The sequence below is a fragment of the Malania oleifera genome, chromosome 8 (assembly GCF_029873635.1).
Source record: "Malania oleifera isolate guangnan ecotype guangnan chromosome 8, ASM2987363v1, whole genome shotgun sequence".
In the NCBI taxonomy this organism is placed as follows: Eukaryota; Viridiplantae; Streptophyta; class Magnoliopsida; order Santalales; family Ximeniaceae; genus Malania; species Malania oleifera.
The window spans coordinates 105,677,983-105,700,360 of NC_080424.1; the positions used below are offsets into that span (position 1 = coordinate 105,677,983).

At 35.8% G+C, this 22,378-nt stretch overlaps 1 protein-coding gene across 1 annotated transcript; it reads left to right on the plus strand.

The window, feature by feature from the left end:
- Positions 1–8,193: 8,193 nt before the first annotated feature.
- Positions 8,194–22,062, plus strand: LOC131162143 (mechanosensitive ion channel protein 6-like). Its single transcript, XM_058118329.1, has 5 exons — positions 8,194–9,752; positions 15,525–15,648; positions 19,976–20,269; positions 20,384–20,586; positions 21,293–22,062. The coding sequence occupies exons 1-5, from the start codon at positions 8,365–8,367 to the stop codon at positions 21,579–21,581; spliced, it is 2,298 nt and encodes a 765-aa protein (XP_057974312.1). The 5' UTR covers positions 8,194–8,364; the 3' UTR covers positions 21,582–22,062.
- The last annotated feature ends 316 nt before the right edge of the window (positions 22,063–22,378 follow it).

Consider the following 22,378-nt stretch of genomic DNA (forward strand, 5'->3'; position numbering starts at 1 on the left):
GGAGCCCCGGATAGGAGAGCGGGAAAAGCCCCGCAGAATTAGTGTTGTTTATTTGCCCTCTGTGAATGGTGAGTTTTTGGTAGGGACAGTTAGGTTTTTGTGGGAATTGTCCCTAGATTCCATTTTTGGGATGTATATATACTGAGAGTTAGTGTTTATAGTTCTCTGGTATGTATTGGGCACATTTTGATGAGATGTATATAATTTTATACTTTCTGCTGCGTAGGCTTCTGCAGTATGTCTTGTTATATCCCTGGTACCGACGGGTCCAGGTGGATGGTGACCGGCTGAGCTGGATTGTGGGATACGTAGTAATGATCTTATAATGTCAATAATATATAAAAAAAAAAATGCAAAAAATGAGCAGGTTGTGACAGCTATACTTGTAAACGAACTGTGGGAACTGAAGTTCGATTCTATTATCTGAAAATATGGAAAATAGGTATCGGTTAATCACCGAGCTTTATATGTTAAAAGGGTTGAACCGAAAGCGTTTGTACCGGTTAACACCATTGTCTGAAGGAAAGAAAGAATGCATGAAAGATTGCATACAATACTATGAAAATCTGTTTCTATATAATCATGTATAACTGAATCTGTAAATACAGTACAAGTAATATAAACCACCACCTTTTCCATGTTTCTTAACATATCTGTATTTTAGATTTCTATACATAATACTTTTAATATTTATACACGTATATTCCCTATTTCTATGAAACTGTACATACATAATAATAACTTAAAATTTCCTTATATAGATAACTGTATGTCATGATATAACCCCTCATGACAGGGTTGTGTGACCTGTAGGCGGGATCTAACCTCGCTGGTCGACCAGGTTAAACCACTATACTCCGTTAGTCTGATCAGCCCTCCTCAACCCATATCTGACGGGGAGCCTGTTCACACGTAGGCACGATCGACCTACCCATCACGTATTATCTAAATAGGTGGTTGCACTCTATTTTGTATATAGCAATGGTACCGTACTCTGTAAACTGCATTTGTAATGGTCCATCAGGGTCTGATACTATATAATACATCTCTATATACAACTATCTGTTTACTATGATTCTGTAATAACTGTATTAACCATGACGCTGTAGTAAACTGTATCTATAATAACTGTGTTTCTGAAATGAACTGTAAATCTGTATGTCATGGTACTGTAAACTGTATAATCATGGTATACTGTAATTGCTATAAAATATATCTATTGTTTGTATATTCTGTAAAACATAACTCTGAAAAATACTATAAAACATCTTTCTGTACTATATCTATATTCTCAAGCCACATAGTAATTTAAAACATATTATTCATAATTGATAAACTGTATAAAGTTCGGCCGTGAATAATAACCTGGTAAAAATATACATTTCATACTGAAAATCATTTTAGAACTGCTTAGCATAGCATATTTCCCTTACCTGATTCTTACTAAAAATCCCCTACTATAACGGGTCCTACACCCGTAGGGTTTTCCACTCAACACCCTGAAGACCATATATCTCAGAACAAAATATTACTATTTCTACGTCTACAACATTTCTTACAACTGCTGGAAAGTCAAATTTCAACAAAAAGGTCTTACCTTGAATCTTGGATGAAATCCAACTTCGTCCCACCGACGATCCACTCCAGCAGACTTGGAGGGAACTTCCCAGGAGCGTCGTGGTGGCCTTAGATTATCGATCCGGCAAATGATGGGGCCGAAATTGAAGAGAGAAGAGGAAGAGATTGTAGAGAGAGAAAAGAGAGGGTTTCAGTGAGTTTTCTGCGCAAGAAAACTGAGTTTAGCACTATTTATACTGCGGGTTTCATCGACGAGCCACGTCATCTCGTCGACGAGGTCACGGAGAAGGTTCGTTAACGAACACCATCTCCTCGTCGATGAAATTCATAACTTAAAATAACCTCTTGGTATCTTCTCATCGACAAAACTTGTCTTCATCAACGAGGCCCTCTTGTACACTCGTCGACGAATCCCCTGTGTTCGTTGACGAGGACCTAATATCTTAGGTCATTACATCCCAAAGTGCGCGTTCGTCGACGAAGTCGGCTGCCTCCTTCTGTTATTGTTTCCATTTCTCTCCCTCCTTATTATTGAATATCATTATTTTTCGGGCCGTTACATTAGCTATTACTTTGTATACAACATTGCAACAGACTATGGGCCTATAATCCCCAACAAATGATGCATGGGAAGATTTGGGAATCAAAGCAATGGTTGTGTGGTTTATTTGTTTCAATAATTTTCTAGTATCAAAAAATTCTTTCACTGCTCGAATGAAATATTAACCAGCAGCATTCCATGCCTTTTTAAAAAAACTAGCAGAGAAGCCACGAACCTAGAGATTTGTCATCTCCAATGTCAAAGAGAGCCTCCTTCACCTCTTCATCAGATATGGGAGAGATCATTCTTTGTTTATGTGATTCATCTAGAAAGGGACCATTAGTAATGAAACATTCTTTAATATCAGTGCATATTGAATCAGTACCCAGGAGTTGAATGTAGAAGTACGTTAGGAATTCATTAGCAATTGGAGAAATAGAGCCAGCTGAGATAGGAATAACCAATTAGCCTCAGCAAGCATCTAAGCCTCCCCTTTCTTTTCTTTTAACTGCATTTGTAAGTCAAGATCAGAGGGAGTATCTTGTAGTTTCTTCTGCAGCTCCATCAGTTCGGATTCAGCTCTATTAGCTTTGGCTGAAATATGTGAAAAATGAGTAACATTCAGTGCCTTTAAATGCCTTTTTAAAGATTTCAATTTCTTCAAAAATTTGAACTGAGCACAACCCCAAATCTATAATTCCTAGCCCTCCTTAATTGCTTCCTAGAATATGTGATGAGTAGCCCACATATTGAAGAACTTGAAAGGTTTTCTGTTTGAAGGCTCCTCCTCAAACAGTGAAACAAGGCAAACCGAATGATCTGATAAACTTATAGGGAACATCAAGTTGGCATGAGCATTGAATCCCTCTTGGTACCATCTATGGTTTACCACCGCACGGTCGAGTTTACACCACACTCTCCCATTTGTCCAAGTTAACTGACCCCCTGAGGAATTTAGATCATTAAGTCCTATGTTAAAAAAACAATCACATATATCCTTAGTTTCATAAAAGGATACTGGTCGGCCATTCTCCTTCTCTTTAGCTGACATTACACAATTAAAGTATCCCATAAGAAGCTAGGGTCTTGCATAACTCCTTCCATTCTGAGTAATATCAAACCACAAAGATCTCCTTGCCTGAATAGAATTTAAACCATATACAAAACTCACATTGAAACTGTTAGCAGAAATTAAACATACAATAGAGCAATGGATTACCTGAGCATTCACATTGTTTACATGCAAGAGGACTTTGTGAGGGTTCCATAGCACCAATATTCTCCCAGCTTGGTGATACTCAAAGTTGTTAACTCGTTCCCATTTTTTGAATTTCTTCCTCATCAGTTCTTTCAAACTGTCTTTTGATAATTTGGTCTCCAGTTTACCAATCAAATCCAAATTGTTTTTCCTAGTGAGGTTATTAATCCCATTTTGCTTCAGGGGTTTATTGAAACTCCTGATATTCCAACTTGCAACCTTCATTTTTTTTTAAGAGGGGGGTTTAACCCCTTACCAAAAACCAAAGGATTGTATTGAGCAACCTTCCCTTTCTTCTTCTTTGTAACTATTATAAAATTCTTAGACTTCTTTTTCCCCTTTACAGATTGTTTCAATTGTGCCATCTGAGACTGATTCTTCAATTCACCCCTCTTCCCACTTCCCCCCCCCCCCCACATTAGCTATATCACCTGGGCCTTACATTTGGTTATCACTCCTTCTTGTCCTCTCCCCTTCTCCATTACCATTCTGGTTGGGCATTGCCATCTCCTAAACTCTATCCCTGAGCATCTTCACTGCTTTGGAGGGGTTACCATCATTAGAGCCCTTCCTACCATCGTTTAAAGACTGGGTCGTGTCTCCAACATCATCTGTTTTGGAGTCATGTATACTATCTAAAACCACATCCTTCGAAGTTTCCTCATGACCATATTCTGTGCACGCACCATCACCATTGATCCTGCCTTTTCCTGTGTCACCTCCTTTTGTATCCTCATTCACCTCAACTACTTGGAAGTCTGTCATAGACCACTTCCTAGGTAATTTGCACTTCATCAGGGAGCACAATCTTTACATTATACTGAATCTCCTTAGCAATGTCGACTTCCACCATTGCTCTAGCATAGGATATCCTGGCTTTATTGGTGGTTAGTTTATCCATACATATAGGTCTTCCAATTTGTGAGCATATTCTCCTTATTGCATACGGATGCCATAGCTCAAAAGGTAAATCCTTTAACTGTACCCACACAGGCATGCCAATCTTGTGTTGAATTCCAAATTGAAAATATTTGGGCATCCTCTTCAAAATTAGACTTCTCCCAAAAATTGAGTAGGGACCATTCATTAGTACTTCATTGAGACCTTCTTCATTGAGAAACTTAAACACAATCCAGCCCTTTTCATGCTGGATTGACACCACCTTAACCCTCCATGATCTTAACAAGTTGTTGAAGACTATCTTACTAGGAAATTTGTCCATAAAATAACCTACCAGATGCTTGTTTACAATTCCCTCAGAGGGATACATCTTCGAAGCTGAAATGTGAACTTTTTCCCCACTAAGTTCAAACACCGGTAATGAACCACAATTTGCAAGGTCCCTATTCTTCGCAAACAATTCTGCCCACGGAACCATTTTGTTGTTCCTCATGATCATTTCTCCTTGATGATTATTGGTTTGCTCCTGAATATTGTCCGCATGATCACCCTCCTCACATTGACCTCCTTCAAGACATTGAGCACAAGCACTAGTCGTAATCGCAATATCATATGATCCATTAGTGTCCATATCTTCAGAATCAGAGTCAACTTCATCACCCCATCATTTCCTCTTAATGTCAGGTGTCCCTTCTTTCTCCTCTTCTTTTCCTTTTGAACTACGGGCCTTAGAGCATTCCCTTTCCCCCATCAGCTTTTTATTCAAAGCTATCGGACTTCCATCCTTCCTTGCAACATGTTGGGTATCACATGCATCTTCTTCCCTCAAATATCTGTTGTGAGAATCTTCACCCAGATTTCTCATGACCCCTTCCTTCGAGATCCCTATAATCGTACCCCTTTGAGCTCGAAGGGAATCCAGGAGCTCCTCTGAAGTTTTTAATCCTCTTGAAGAACCCTTCACCCTCTGCGAAGCAATTTTAGAAAGCCTCTCAAACTCGACCATTTTCTCCTCGTGCTTTTTCTTACTCCAGTCCTCTCTCCTTCCTCCTTTAATTTCAATGAATTTTAAGGCACACTCCCTCTCCTCCTTCCTTTCATCTTCTCTAGACATTTTTCCTGTAGCCCTAGCTCCTCTTCGTTGTCCCATGTTACATAGACAATTTACAGATCAAATTCCTCATGGGCGGGAAAGCCCATTTCATCTCAAATATGCCCGATCGACCTTCAATTCACCCAAAATCCCACAGGTATCCCGAACTAAATTCCAAATCCAGTAGCAATCGCTAACAGATCATATGGAATTCCTAGAGCAGAGAAGAGATTCAATAGGAGAGCTCACCAAATGGCCATGCGCCTTCGAGAGAGAAGGTAGAGATTCTCTCTCTAACATGTTGTTAACCTTAGCTGGCTCCCTATCTTTATTATACGATGAGGCAACCGCCCGCCTTCACCGTCCATTATAATTACTCGTACCATCGACATACGTAGGTTGCCAAAAACATACTATTCTCAAGTGGGCGGGGTAACCGTGGTAGTCGGTATCCACTGCTGGCTATAGACTATGTGGATATAACAAGTTAACAACTCGCCTTTTATGGCTCCCTTAGTTTTGAATTTCAGGTGCAATTAGGGCCAAAATATTACCCGTCCGTTTAAACAAGATAATCTATTTATAAATGGATTTAAGTTGCAGACCCGTTAGATCAGCCCTTTATATTTAAAAATAATATTTTATGCTAGTTTGGGAGAAAAAAAATGATGCATCCATATCTTCACTAATATTGAGAAAGAAACATCATGGGAGCACATGTAAAATATTAGGAAATTATACAAGGTTACAGTTCGATTTTTTTTTAAGAGTTTGCCCTGGTGAATTACGAGAGATGGGTCAATGGGCAGACGACTTTCACTCTCTTGGATTTGGTGCCGTACCATAGTATCCAAAAGTGGCGCAATGGTGGCTAGAGTTCTCGGGTTATTAAAAAAAACAATTATATATACCATATTTAATTTTTATATGCTAAATAATAGTCGTAATAGCTATACAAATAAATAAATTATAAGTAATATTTTAAAACAAAATTGCATTTATTTATTCAAACAAACCAATTTTTAGTTAAAAGACATTTTTCTACTCTCCCTTAATTTTATATAACATATTAATTTTTAAAAATAAATATAAAATTTTTTAAATACGTAAAAAAGATGAAAAAAATTTAAATGAAAATTTTCTAACATGTGTATTTGCCACACTTTCTTTCGTTATCTTATTCAATTAAAACATTTATGTTCAAAAATAAAATAAAATCAAAGTTTTCCTTCAATAAAAAAATTGTCGCACGAGGGTATTAAAATAATAAAACTCAAGTAAAGTGTCGACTTCGTATATGATAAATTTCTTCTCAATACAAATTATCATTGATGTAATTGGTACCCAAAATCTATAAATGTAAAATTTTAATTTATTAAGAAATAAAATGATGAAGTTTATTGCATTGAGTTTATCATCAGTAATAATAATATTTATGCTATTTAAATTAAAATTATAAAATTTGATCATAAGATGTACTTTAATTTATTATACAATTAAATTAATTGAATGTATGAAGCTTTACAGATGTTATTCTTTATATAGACTTGTTACACTATGTTTTAAATTTAAATTTTTGATAAATAATTTATTTATTTTTTTTTAAAAAATTATATAATGTAAATGGCGGAAAGAAAATATTTTAATTTTTTAATACTTGTCTTATAATGAGTACAACTTGTAAATAAAAGTTGAATGTTTTACTAATTAATTTTTTTAAAAAACTAAGGGCTTCTTTAGTTGTGCAAAATATTTTCTATTTTCTAATTTTTAATTTTTTAAATAATAATAAAAATAATTTATTTTCAATTTTTGAAGATTTTTTATTAAAAGAGTGAAAAAAAACAATGAGTTTGTTTAGATGTGTAAAATATTTTTAATTTTTATTTAAATTTCAAAATAATTATAAAAAAAACAACTTTTTTTTTCTAATTTTTTAAAATTTATATAGGGTATTATTTGCAATCATAGATTTTGAGGTTTGGATTTAGTTTTATGTGGATTTAGAAAAACACTTTTACATAATCTACATAAATTAAAATTTAAAATCTGAATTCCATAATTACATACCTAAAATAAGAGTTAATAATTTAGAAAAAAAAATATTTTTACAAACTTTTTATATAAATTTAAAAAATTTAAAAATAAGGTGGCATTTTCACAGACAAATACTATCTTAACTATTTATTGTTTTTTAAGAAAATAATAAAAAAGTATTGTTATTTATTTATTTCATACAATTATTATATAAATGAAAAATTAGCCAACATTTTTATATTTGTTTTAAAAATTGAAATAAAAAATAAAAACTATTTTTCAAGTCCTAAAGTTTAGTTTTCTAGAGAATTTTTCAAATTATAAGTTTATAATTTTAATTTAAAAAATAAAAAATTAATTTTTAACAATTTATTTTGTTTTATGAGTGTAAGATTTTTTTCTAACATTACAAAGTTACTCATCATCATTTATATCTAACACAATGACGAAAATTGTTTGATAATTATAAGCATTATAATTAGTGTACTAATTTTTTTTATTAATTGTAAATTTAATATTTGTGTTTAAGAGTAACTTTTAAGTCTTAAATTTATATTTATATTCATTCAAATGAAATTTAATACAACTATATACTTAAAATTTAAAATCCTAAACATAGGATTAAGATTTTATTTTATTTTTTTGTCTTTTTTGTTTTCTCCAATAGTTTTAACTTTGAATTGGATCGTAAGTAACGGCCCCTTTTACTTGTGTTTTTGGTTAAAAGACGTGGCCATCACTTTTCCGCTCCAAAAGCGTTTTCAATTTTAGCTTTACTCCCTCACTTTTTTGGCACGGTATGGGCTGGCTTCAGCGGTTCAGCCTCCGACGCTTCCAGAAACGACACAAATTTTTTTCCTGTACTTTAATGGAGGAATCTCTGCTCCTGAACACCCACAGCACTGCTCTTATGGTGAAGAACTCTGAACCCCACAAACAACCCAGAGGAAGAACCCCATGGCGCAATCAGCCGATGATTCGTGCGGCCACAGAGAAGTAGCGCTCAAGGTCGAAGACGGAGACGCCGACGATGGGTCCCGTAATCTCCGGTCTTCGTCGAAGGAGCTCAAGGTTTCGTTCAAAGGCAATTATTCGTCGGAAGACGTCCGGCGCCGGCACAAAGAGTCGCCGGCTGAAGAGAACAGCCCACTTTTGCCCAGTCCCACCGCCGCCGCCACCGCCGCCACCAGCGGCCGTGGTCGCGGCCGCGGGGAGTGCGAGGGAGAGGTTCTGGTGTGTAGCGGGAACGCTTCCTTCCGGCGAAAGTCGTTGGGGTTTTCGGGCAGCCCCAAGCCGAAGTCGAGGTTGATGGACTCGCCTGCACAGCAAAATCGAAAATCGGGAAAAATGGCGAAATCTGGTGGTTTGGGAAACCCTAGCAGTGGCGACGAAGAGGATGATTTGTTGGATGAAGACATTCCCGAAGAGTACAAGAAGGCCAAGTTCAGCGCCTTGAATGTGCTTCAATGGGCGAGTCTAATTTTGATTACGCTGGCTTCAATATGCAGCCTCTGGGTTCCCGTTTTGAGGAAGCAGAGGGTGTGGGATCTTCACATTTGGAAATGGGGCGTAATGGGTTTAGTCTTAATCTGTGGGCGTCTGGTCTCCGGTTGGGGAATTCGCGTTGCGGTGTTCTTCATTGAGCGAAATTTTCTCTTGCGGAAAAGGGTTTTGTATTTCGTGTATGGATTGAGGAAGGCTGTTCAGGATTGCCTCTGGTTGGGTCTGGTTTTGATTGCCTGGAACTGTATTTTTGATGATAAGGTCGAGGAGGAGACTCACAGTAAGATCTTGCCTTATGTGACCAAAGTCCTTGTGTGTCTCTTGGTGGGCACTTCAATATGGCTTGTCAAGACCCTCCTTGTTAAGGTCCTTGCTTTGTCCTTCCATGTGAGCACCTTCTTTGAACGGATTCAGGAGTCTTTGTTCAATCAGTATGTGATCGAGACGCTCTCAGGGCCTCCTTTGATTGAACTCCAAGAGGAGGTGGAGAGGGTTGTGGACGAGATGAACAAGACTCAGAATGTTGGGAGAGCAGTGGGGAGTGGTAGAATAGAGAACAGCCCTAAGATTGGGAAGAGTCCTAGGTTTTCTGTAACTATGTCTAACAAGGAAGATGAGGAGATCACAATTGATCACCTGTACAAGCTGAATCAGAGAAATGTGTCTGCTTGGAATATGAAGCGATTGATGAATATTGTTCGGCATGGGGCCCTTTACACCCTTGACGAGCGAATACTGAATTCTGATATTGGGGATGAGTCATCATTGCAGATCAGAAGTGAATGTCAGGCAAGGAAGGTAGCTCGAAAGATATTCTGCAATGTCGCTAGGATGGGTTCTCGGTAAGTTCTATGCTTTCCTTTTTGTCTTTTTTTTTTGGGTACATAATCTTGTGTGCTAATTGTCTAAACTTCTTGTTCCAAAACCAGCAACAAAACCAGCAAACAAAAGAAATGAGAAATAGAAAAAACCACAATACACAGAACACAAGATTTATGAGGTTCGGCAATTTGCCTACATCCTCAGAGTCATCAGGTCATCAATTCCATTGTTTAGTAATAAGTACAGGTAGAATGCCCTAATCCCTTTTCCTCACTCTCCTCCTATTCAACATTTAAAAAATAAAAATAAAAATAATACTTTTATATGAGGATGTAGGACAACTTTAATAAAATACAAAATTACATAAGTATCCCTCTTGGCAGAAAAATATTTCGTTATAGGGGTGCTACCTCAAGTCCCCACCAAGGGGTGCTGCCCCCTAGACTCCTTCCCCCGCCGGGGGGGGGGGGGGGGGGCCACCCCCTTTGTGCTCTATGTACTAGAAATTAGACTCCACATACAACAATTTCCTACTTGGAGATTGATTGACATCCGCTATTGAAGGCTCTGCAACCTGTGACACTCATCATAACTCAAACGACCATAAATCAACCTAACCGAATCACAATAGAGCAAAAGCTTAACTTTTGCCTATCAACCACCTTCATCATTGTTGTGTTATGTGGCTCATATACTTGATGGGATGCATGTACAAGGAAGAAGACATAGTGGAAAATCACAAATGCTAAGGAGTAGCAGGGAAATCGTCGACGGTTTGGTTAGCTTGTCAACGGTTTGGCACCAGAATTTAGACAATTTACATTCTGTCTGAAATCGTCCACGGTTTTGCTCGGGAACCTAGTGCAAATTTTTGAATTTTAAATGTGAACGTTAAGTTGGTTGGGTGCTTGGAGGGAAAGCCTCCGCGGTGTTTATATATATGTCTATTATGATGTATCTGTAACATTGGAAGTGTCTTTGACACAAAATAGTAATATTTCTTTGCCGATTGCTCCCGTGGATGCAGACATTGCCGAACCACGTCATCCTTTGTGTTGTTCTTGCTTTCATTTGATTGTTGTAGTTGTGTTTTGTATTTGTTCTTTCACTGATTGTTGTGTTTGACTTCCACTGTGCAAATTCGAGTTTTATACAACAATCATCATGTCAGCGGGATTCTTGCTGCCCTCAATCTTCTTTAACATAAGTTTACCATCCTCCAACAATGACGGTATGAAATGGTACCTCAACTGAATGTGCTTTGTTCTTAACTGAAATGCCAAATTCTTTGGAAGATGAATTGCACTTCTCGCTCCATAACCTACAATCCACTTGTTCAAAACCCAACTCCTCCATCAATCTCTGAAGCCAAATAATCTCTTTGCTAGCTTCAGTACTAGGAACATATTTAGCTTCTATAATAGATAAGGCAACAACCTTTTGTAGCTTTGACAACCAGCTAACTGCTGTCCCTCCTATAGTAAACACATATCCTGTAGTACTCCTCCCATTGTCTCTATCACTCGCTTCTGAGTCTACATAACCTTGCACGTCATTGTTAGCTCCCTCAAAACATAAACAATATTTGGATGTTCATCTCAAGTACCCGAGAATCCACTTTAGTGCTTGCCAATGTTCTTTGCTGAGGTTCTTCATGAATCTGCTCACTACTCCTAGTGCATGTGCTATATCCGGTCGTGTACACACCATGGCATACATAAGACTACCACTAGCTGATGGATAAGGTATGTTATCCATGTACTCTTTCTCTTGTTTTGTCTTGGAACATAACTCTTTCGAAAGCTTGAAATGACTTGCACGAGGAGTTGTCACCGGCTTTGATTTATCTTGGTTAAATGTGTTCAAAACCTTCTCAATGACCATTTCCTAAGATAACTATAGCTGCTTCTGATTTCTGTCTCTGATTATCTTGAGAAGGTTTTGTTCATTGAGAAGGTTTTGAACACATTTAACTGGGATAAATCAAAGCCGGTGACAACTCCTCGTGCAAGTCATTTCAAGCCTTCAACAAGATAATCAAAGCCTTCATATCATCATCAAAGGTAGTAGCAAAAGATTCCAATTGACTCCACAAGTTATTAAAAACATTAAGATGATCTAAAACATCACAAGATTAAAACATTCTCATAAGGAATAATTTCTTCAAGGGGAAAACACAATTAGAGGAAGAGGGTTTTTTCATACAACTTTGCCAAGGTCACCATTATTCTTGCAGCAGTAGTCTCCTTGGAGATGTTGAACCCTACTTTCTTTGTTAGACACAATCGGATTTGCGCCAGAGCATTCTGATCCAATATTTTTCATTCATCCTCCTTCATGTCGTCTGGTTTCATTCTTGATAATGGTAAATACAAATCTTTTTGATAGAGATAACCTTTGATCTGCAGCTTCCACCGCCCAAAGTTCGACCCATCAAACTTCTCCATCTTCCTATGCATTTATTTGCCATTACTCCCACTCAAACTTAGAGTTATGATACCAGTTGTTACGAAAACCTACAACAAAACTAGGAAACAAAAGAAAACGAGAAAAAAAAAAAAAAAACAAAAATGCACAAAACATAAGATTTGCGAGGTTCAGCAATTTGCCTTCGTTTTCAGAGTTAGATCAAGTCACCAATTCCACCATTCAGTAATAAGTGCAAGTAGAATGTCCTAACCCCCTATTCCTCACTCTCCTCGTATTCAAAAGTTATTATTATTTTTTTTAAAACGAAAATAATACATTTTATATGAGGATCTAGGGCAACCTTTATAAAACACAAAATTTACATAAATATCCTTCTATAGTAGAAAAATATTTTGTTCTGCGAGCGTTGCCTAGGGGTGTAATCGGTTCGGTTATGGGCTAAACCGAAAATCGAACTGAACCTTGAGGTTTTTTAAATTCCCGAATCAAAATCGAAACCGAACTAAATTTATTATCCCATGGAGAACCGAACATTCGGCGGTTCGGTTATAGTTTTTAACCATTTTTCTAAAATTGGTTGTTGAGAATTATTGGGCATACCTCCAATCCCACTGCAAATCATCCCAATAAATTCCCCAAAATCCCAAAAAAAAAAATAAAAAATAGCTCAAACAGAGAGCCACATCTCGCCAAAAATGCCAAAAAAAATTACTCTACAGGAGCCTAGCAATGTCACAATGGAGAAAACATGGGAATTATTCTCCTTTGAAGATTTGCTTGAGGAAACTTTACTAATGCCTGTTATGATGAATGGCTGCATCAATGAAAAAAAATCCACAAAATAAAAGAGAAAATTTAAAATCAGCAAGGGGATCAGCGAGGGCCGAGGCAAACTGTACCTTAGGTCCTTAGCTACTTGAGAGTTGAGAGGACAGGGGAGGGAGGCAGAGCTGCAAAGGTAGGGCAGCCGGCAGTCGACGGTAGCAGTGCAGCGCAGCTGCGTTGCCTACACAGAGGGCAGAGGCGAGAAGGCGACTGGCGACAACTGAGAGAGTGAAACAGAAACCGTGAGGGGACTGAGCCGATTGACTGTCGACTTCGAGTGTTTGAGACTAAGAGAGTGAGAGTAGAGAGACGGAGAGAGACTGAGAGTCTGAGAGAGGCAGAGAGCAGTGTTGAATGTGTGGGTGTGAAACTGTGAATTGTGAAATGAAAGTATGAAACCCTAGTCCCAAATTTATGTATATTAAGTAATTATATTAATTTATATATATTTAATTTAAATTGTTTTTTTATTTTTTCGGTTTGGTTATATTTTGAAACCGAAATCGAAGCCGAAAATGAATACCGAAAAACCGAAATTGCTTGTGATTTTGGTCCAGTTTTCGGTTTTTTGGTAATTTTTGTACACCCATAGCGCTGCCCCTGTAGGAGTGAACATTCATTCAGTTTAGTTAATTAACCGAAAAATTTCGGTTAAAAAATCTCATTAACCGAACAGATCGAAATTCCATATTTAATTGAACTCAAAACCGACCAAACTGAATTTCAGTTAAATCGGTTAACCGATTTAACATTTTAATATATATAAAAAATATATTTTTAATATATATAAAATATAAATAATATATATAGCATATAAAAATAAATAAAATTTTAGTATATATATATAATATATAAAATATTATAATATATAATATATATAATTATTTATTATTAATTTATGCTATTCGGTTAACTAAACCCAAAAACCGAACTGAAGAAGAAAAAAAAAAAAAGTCAGCCTGGTGCACAAAGCTCCCGCATATGCGGAATCCGGGGAAGGGGTGGACCAACTGAATTTATTTGGTTAATTCAGTTTTAATCGAATTATGCTCACCCTTAGCCCCCCTAGACCCTTGCCCACTAACTGGCTTGCGGGACCGCTGCTAAGAGGGGGTTGCATTCCCCCCCCCCCCCCCCCAAACTTCCTCTCGCGAAGCCGCAAACAAAAGTTGCACCTGGAATACTGCTCATGTAATACTAGAAATCAGGGTCCACATACAACACTTCTGTCCAAAAAAAAAAATGCCAAACTTTCTTTTTTTGCTCTTTTGGTCATGTTACTTCCTCCATTGCATCTAGAGATGAGATCATGAGTAGCCTGGTTATTTAGATTGGCCATTTTGTGTAGATTGATCCTGTTTTGCATGTGTTCTTGGGTTTGTGTGCTCATTTAGGATTGACAACGCCCTTAAAATTAGAAAAAGTAGGCACAGGATAATTTTCTAGCACATGACATTGTACAAGATTTCTATACTTTTAACACAATCTGTAATTTTGAGCAAGAGCATTTTTGTACGAAACTGCAACTAACACAATCTGATATCAGCATAACATGTGATTTCTAGACATTTAGAAGTGCTGGAGTGAGATTCCATTTCGAAGCAAACAAAGTGATAGAAGATGCCTAATCTAAGATTACCTCTAACTCTGCAAGATTCCTTCCACACACCCCCCTCCCCCCCAAGGCAAATGCACTTTGCCTATTCATTTTGAACTACGCAAGACACCATGAGACCTCTGACTTTGAAAATCATGGATTAGAAGAAGATTTGCAGGCATTTAACACAATTTCGTCTTTCAAATCAAATCCGAATTGAACATCTATCTCTGTGTCATAATATGAATCTCAACAAAAGACATGGGTTATATGGTTTCTATGTGTGAAAACATATGTAATATTTGGTGGCTTTGACCCTTTAGGTTCCTTGGAACTTCCCTATTGTAATTGTTTGGAAGGTTTTGAGACCTTTGCAGAAGATCCTGAAACTAAGCTTTAGCAAATCAGTTTACACATTACTTTATGCTTTATTATTAAGCAGGTGTTGCTTGATTGCAATTTTTTTTTGTGATTATGTTGTCATAAATTTTTTTAATGGAGGGCATAACTGTAGATTTGCAAGCTTCTTAAGGAGCATTAGCCTCCCCTTAATTCCCCCATGGTCCTGGTGATGTGCGAGCTTTTTAACTTTTTCTGGTCGTCCCCGAAGCAAATTTGAACAATGATGAAAAACGTAGATTGCAACCCACTTCCTAGTTCTTTACTCACTTTCTCGGAGGTTCTCTTCTGTGTTTATGCCTCACAGTCTTAGCATTCCAAATGACATGGATTTATAGAAAGTTCTCTAATATGTTATTGTTTTTCATGCTGTTATTTATTGGTTCTATAATGTAACATCATTATACTGAAATGGAGAAACCTCTATTTATATTGTGGAATGTAGTGTCATCCATTTAAATGCTGATTTTAATTACTTCTGCTAATTTTCTTACTTGTGGAGATTTGCTTGATTAGTTTTTTTTTTTTTCCTTTATGAAAGGTACATCTATGTTGAGGATCTGATGCACTTCATGAGAGAAGATGAAGCTTTGAAGACCATGCATCTTTTTGACGGAGTAAGCAAATGCCATGGAATCAGCAAAGCATCTCTCAGGAATTGGATGGTAAATGAAGTTATCAGTTTGTTGATCCTTGGTTGGTAATGGTTAGGTGATATATGCATATATTATCAAACTAACAATGTAATATATATCCTTCTCTCTTGAAGGACATGCCTTGGCTCAATGGTAAGGGAGCAACACACAACCTATAAGAGGTGAGAGCCACACTAGAGAGAGGGAAACCAGTTCTGTAATCTGAATTTAAAATATGATAACGTCTAATACAACACAAAAACAAAATATGAAACCAGATTATATTTTTTTACATTGAGGACAATTTTTTGAGAAATAGTAGTCACGTTGGGCCTCCTGTTGTACTAGTATTCTTCCTCAGCTAATAAATCTTTTGTACCTTTTGCGGAAGAAAAACCCGCAAATTACTTAAAATACACAAAATCCCCCTAAACTAACTAAAATTCTAAAACAACAAAAAGCTTCCAAATTCCAGACTAAACAAAAACACTAATTTTTAAAGCTATTGACAATGTAAACAGCTAAAGTTCTCCATTGGTGGTTCTCCATCACATTCTCTCCGAGGCTGCATAAGTCTTGCCCTTACCTGGTTCCCAATCTGGTAGAGGAGGCTTGTGCAATGGGTGACGAGCTTTTTGTATTATTTTTCTTTGATTCCTGATGGTATGGTGCCCTGGGTTGAATCTTCTACTTTTGTAATGACTCAGTGTAGCCTCAGGAAAAGGATCTAAATTGAATTTTTTTTTTTAAAGAAAAGTTAAATGCATTAGAAAAGGAAGGAACAAGCAAGAAGCTTGAGCTTCCAAGAGGTACAACTCAAAGAAAACAGAATAGACCAATATGAGGTCAACCTGCAATCTAGCTACCCAAAAACGGGACATGCAGGAATGCCTCAATAAGTCAACTTATTATGTGTGGGAATACCCTTGCTTTCATGAGGCCATCCATCACCAAATCTAGCTTCCTGATTTATGCCATCTTAAGACAAATCACTCCGAGATTTATGATTAGTGGTCACCAAGCCCACTGAATCAAGTTTGCATTGATTAGCTTAGTTTAGTTGATAATAATGATAATGCATCAGTTATTATGCTTAGTAAACCTTTTGGAATAAAATAAAATGATGTTTTTTAGCTCGTGAATCTTATAAAGATCAAAAGCAAATTAATTCAATGGACACATTTCAATGTATTGATTCCAGATGAGGTGGTTTACTCATTAGAAAGCATGGCTGCAGGTCTGTTGGGTTGATTAAAGTTTTGTTGAGTTGCAATAATGAAATAAAATTTGTACATATCACTGAAAATAAAGTCATGTTAGACATTTTCCGTTATTATTTTTTTGTCACCTTATGCATCCATGTTCCTTATGTGGCATGTTGTATTACTATTTTCATTCTGTTGACCACAATTTCAAATTTTCCATGTTCTAAAATGGAATTAAGCTGAAGTTAAGCTGTGGGGATACAGCTCATTTATTCTCAGATAGTGATTATATTATTGCGGAGAGTTGAAGACCGAAAGTGACCATGGTAGAACAATCCCACCAGTCCTAGTTTATGAATTTTTTCTTCAGCTCATGATTAGCACCCTGTTTCTACAAAGTTGCGTATCATTAGTCCTGTTATGTCTTTTTTTTTTTCTGTTCATAATTTGTCAAAATAAAGCACCCTGTTTCTACACAGTTTGATATTGTTAATATCATTTTATTATTTTTCCTTTTTGGAAAAGTCAGTTGTAACCCCTTAAGTATGCCTCTTGTTACAAATATCTCCATAAACTGTTTAAAGTGACACTTAAACCCTCAAAACTATTGTTTTTTTCAGTTATAAAAGACCCTTCAACAAATAGCCATTAAACTTGATGGATTTGATCATGTGCAATAATACTTGACTACTTAATAGTTTTATTTGGAGTCTGGGCAACTTTAGTAAACAAAGTTTTCGTAGAATCTTCCAAGTTTTTAAAAATAAAAATTAAATTCTAAACGAGTTCAAAACCTACTAGAGGGAATCAACTTTTCTTCTCTTTTCTCTGTTCTAACCAAACAAGAGAAGTAAAGAGAAACTTGAAATTTTTTTCCATCTCCCCTATCATTGTTTTCACTAAAAGTAGTAGCATAAAAAGGTTTTTTTTTTTGGTCCCACCCATTGGGGGCCGATCATGTTTGGGCTACATAATGATAGGTAGCCTGTCTATCTTTTTTGATATCTTCCACTCAAAGAAAGGAAAATTTTTTCGAAATGATATATTGTAAATCTATGTTATCTATAGAAGTATAGATAGTTTATATCATTTTGTAAACAAAAATGCTATTCTTTTGAAATTCATTCTTAAAAAAAAAAAAATTGACTTAAATCAAGTTTGGATAAAAATTTAATGCAATTCATTAAATAATAAATTCAACTTTAGAAAGATAAATATTAAGAATAAAATCATAAATTAAGAAGCAATTTTTTATATAACAAAAAAATTGAGTTTATCTGGATTTATAGGAAACTCATTTATTGATTATTATCTACAAAAAATGTTAGTATATAAATGTTAGTAAATGCGTCACAATTTATATACATGTTTAACTTTTGTTCCATAGAGGAATTGTGCATCAAAATTGCTGAATTCTGCTCATAGGTCCCATTATACCGCATTCATATGTAAATTAAACAACATTTTAATATTCTTTATATAAAAGCATGATTATGGCAAGTGCAATACAAAGTGGTAATTGTTACTATAAAAAATTTCATCGTATGCATACAAAAATACTAAAATTTAATTCCCATATTTAGAAAATTTCATATGCAGCACACAAGCATCTTTTAAATATTAAATTTGTATTTGTTATAAAAATACAATTACACTAATTCTTTTAGAAAATAATACTTTTGATCAAAACATCTTATACGTGTCAATCTTATGAGAACAAATTATGTCTATGCATATCTTTCAAAACATTATATCCATGTACCTATTCTTATACCCCTAATATATACATATGTAGTTTTATATATAATAACTCGATATTAAATATATTTAGCTTGTTGACGTTGATAAGAAATCTTTTGTATGATTCATCTGTCTATACTACAAAACTTTTTCCTTTTAAAATTGAAAATTTTAAAATACTATATGATCTAGAAGTACATATATTATGAATTTCAAATTGAAATAACTATCATTAATTTATTTAAAATGAATATAAACTAGTACTAGGTTACTATACTGCAAGTTAAGAAGACAAAAAACAAAAAACCAATAAAGTTCTCTAAATGCATTGTGTTTATATCCTTGTCGTATTTGTAACACCGACACTCTTTGCATACTTATCTGACATGCAGACATTTCATTGACATGTCCACTAATTTGAAAAATTCATTGGGTGTTATAGTGGAGGATCGCTTGCGGACAATTCTTAACAATCTTATATATATATAAAGATCTAAAAATTGTTGCAAATTAGTAAATCTAGATGCTTTAGAATTTTAGTTAATTTAGGGTTATTTTGTGTATTTTAAGTACTCTAGTGTTATTTTGCAATTATTTGTTTTAGTTGTATTGTTGGATTTATGAACGTATTATTAATTTATTTTTGAAATGTCCAAAATGACTATAAGTTATATATATTATTCAAGATTGCACACAATCACGTGCAACGGTTGTTAAATATTTACTAGTACATAAATGTGTATGGATTGTGATTTCATGTCACATACGCAATAATCAATTAGTGCTTTTTTGGATGGCAAATGCTTCTTTGAATTGTAGATTTGATGGAAGGCAAAAGTAAACCACAATGGGCTTAAATGAATAAATTGGATTCACTGAGGGGGGTGTGTGTGTGTGTAGAATTTGCAACCATAACTGTTCTTAACAGCCAATCCCATTCTTTAAATTTAAATTGTGCGATTGATTGACATCTTCCAAGATTTGAGCTCATTTGAGAAGTGACACAAATCACTTTGTTTAATTGACATATAAGAATAATTTTAGGCAAATAAATTGTCAATTACTCATGCATTCCTTGCATTGTGCACGTGACCAATTCCATAGGTTTAACAGTAATTTGTTAGCAGAAAGGTCTTTTGCAACAGAAAAAAAAAAAAAAATGTAATTCTCACTTCTAGAAGTTGGAGGGGGCATTTGTAAGAGAGTATACTGTGGTTGTAATTGTATTTTTCTCTTTCCTTTTTTGGCTCGTGATCAGTCAAATGAAGCACCCTGTTTCTACAAAGTTGCATCCAGTGAACCTTGAATATATGTTGATCCTCAAGTTGGCTTTAATTTTACGGGCTAATTCTGTATTTGTATGCTATGCTTTCACAAGTGTGAAATTATTTTTACATTTCTTCTTTTTAAAGGTTAATGCATTTAGAGAAAGAAGAGCACTTGCATTGTCTCTCAATGACACGAACACAGCTGTGGACAAACTCCATCATTTGCTGAGCATCCTTGTAGCTATTATCGTCGTGATAATTGGGCTTCTAATAATTGGAATTCCAATCATCCATTTCCTTGTCGTCATTAGTTCCCAGATTCTTTTGATGGCGTTTATCTTTGGGAATACCTGCAAGACCATGTTTGAAGCAATCATCTTCTTATTTGTAGTGCATCCTTTTGATGTGGGTGATCGTTGTGAAGTGGAAGGAGTCCAGGTAAAATATCTTGATGTGAAGTTGTTTTTTAGTGTTATTTTGGTGTACAGTTGTTTGTAGGCCTGTCTTCCAGTAGGAATGTTTCTTAGCCCCTTTTGTTTTGTTGGGTCTCAGTTGGTAGTTGAAGAGATGAATATATTAACTACTGTGTTTCTGCGGTATGATAACCAAAAGATTGTGTACCCCAACAGTGTCTTGGCCACAAAGCCCATCAGCAATTATTATCGTAGTCCAGATATGGGTGATGCAATTGATTTCTGTATACACATCGCGACTCCAATGGAAAAGATTGCTACCATGAAAGAAAGAATTAAACGGTTGGCATTGAAACACATTCTTTTTCTTCTATTTCATTATCCTATTTGTCCTTTTTAGCCTACTATTTTAAACTCAAAAGGATTATTTCTTGTTCCCCACTATTATATGGTGAAAAATGCCTACTGAGAACAAAATAAAAATAATAAATGTAATTGGCAGAAGAAATTCACATTTTGATGCAGTTGATTTGAGCATCTCCTAAATTGGGCTTTGGAATTGTGCCCATTATTGTTAAAATGTCTTTTTTTTTTTTTTTTCCATTTTTACCTGTGTAAATTTCTGTTTTGGGGTTGGGGCTGAGCTGGTTTCATATTTTCTATCTCTGAAATGATTGGATTTGGGTTCTCAGCAATGGTGGTAAATTTTGGGTTTGAATTGGAAGGTGAAAACGCTAGGCCTGCGAAAAACTGCTCCATTTGATTGGCTACTTGACATAATTTTTCTGGAGGTCATTGTGGGTCTGATATACATGAATGTAGCTTGGATTTATTTTAAGATGGTTCTTGTGATCAGCAAAAGAAGGAAAAAGTTTGATATGATTGTTGTGAAGGATATATTGTAGCTGGCTTTGCATTCCAAAGCACAATGAGTTCATTAAGTGGCACCTGCTTATTGCAAACCGTTCTTTTGTCTTTGTTTAAATCACGTGTTGTGTTGTGTACGTAACTGATTACCAATTTTGTGGGCTTCTGGCTTCTATGGCAGGTGTATTGAAAGAAAGAATGATCATTGGTTACCCGATCCAATGGTGGTCATGAAGGATGTGGAAGGATTGAACAGACTAAGAATGGCAGTGTGGTTTACACACAGAATGAACCATCATGACATGGGGGAGAGATGGACCAGGAGAGCCCTGCTGGTCCAGGAGATTATTGAAGTGTTCAGAGAGCTCGATATTGAATACCGCCTGTTGCCACTCGACGTGAATGTCAAACACATGCCCGGTTCGATTTCAAACGGGCTTCCTTCTAATTTGACAACTGATGTTAGCTGATTGACTGGGCCAGAAGAATTCAATCTCTGCACTACCTTCAATTCGGGAACCCAACAAATTCATTGTTTTCTGCAGCACGTAGGGTGTTGAAGAACTCACTTGAGAAATGTTGGTGAAGGGCAGAACAAATGAGCGGGATGAAAGAAAACGTTCTTGGACTTCAACTTTGGATCGAGGTGGGAATCCCGTAGAGCTCCCCTCCCCGACACCCAAACTGTGGGGAGAAAGTATGTAAATTTGTGTGCGCTTTATGAGCATGTAATAATATTATGTAGTTGTGTTATGGAGCCACAGTTTCTTCAGTATGACACGTTGGTGTCCACTTCTAGTCGTAGAAAAACGTTGATATCTGGAAGGATTGTGGATGCAGATTGCAGCATCTGTACCCTCGCTGATGTCCCTTGCGCTTCACAGTCGAGGAGCTTGGATTTGTGACAATTTGTGGTAAATATTTTAAAAGAAAAATCCTTTTCGCTGCCAAGTCGTTTTGCTGTTTTCATTTCGGCAAGTTCTTAATTATGGCAGATCATAAAAATCAAACTATGCAACTTTAAATGCAAGAAAAAAACTTTATTATTTTCCCATCTCACTGTATATTTTTGTTATAGAATTTGACGAATTGAAGTCTCTTCAGCTGTGGAAAATAATTTTTAAATGATCCTTAGCTTTTCAGTTTTTTAATATTTATATGGGAAGCTTGAAAAAAAAAAAAAATTGGAGTCACTTCAGCCTTGGAAAATGATTTTGTTTTTATTTTTAACTTTTCAATAAATTATAAAAATATCGCATTACTTTTA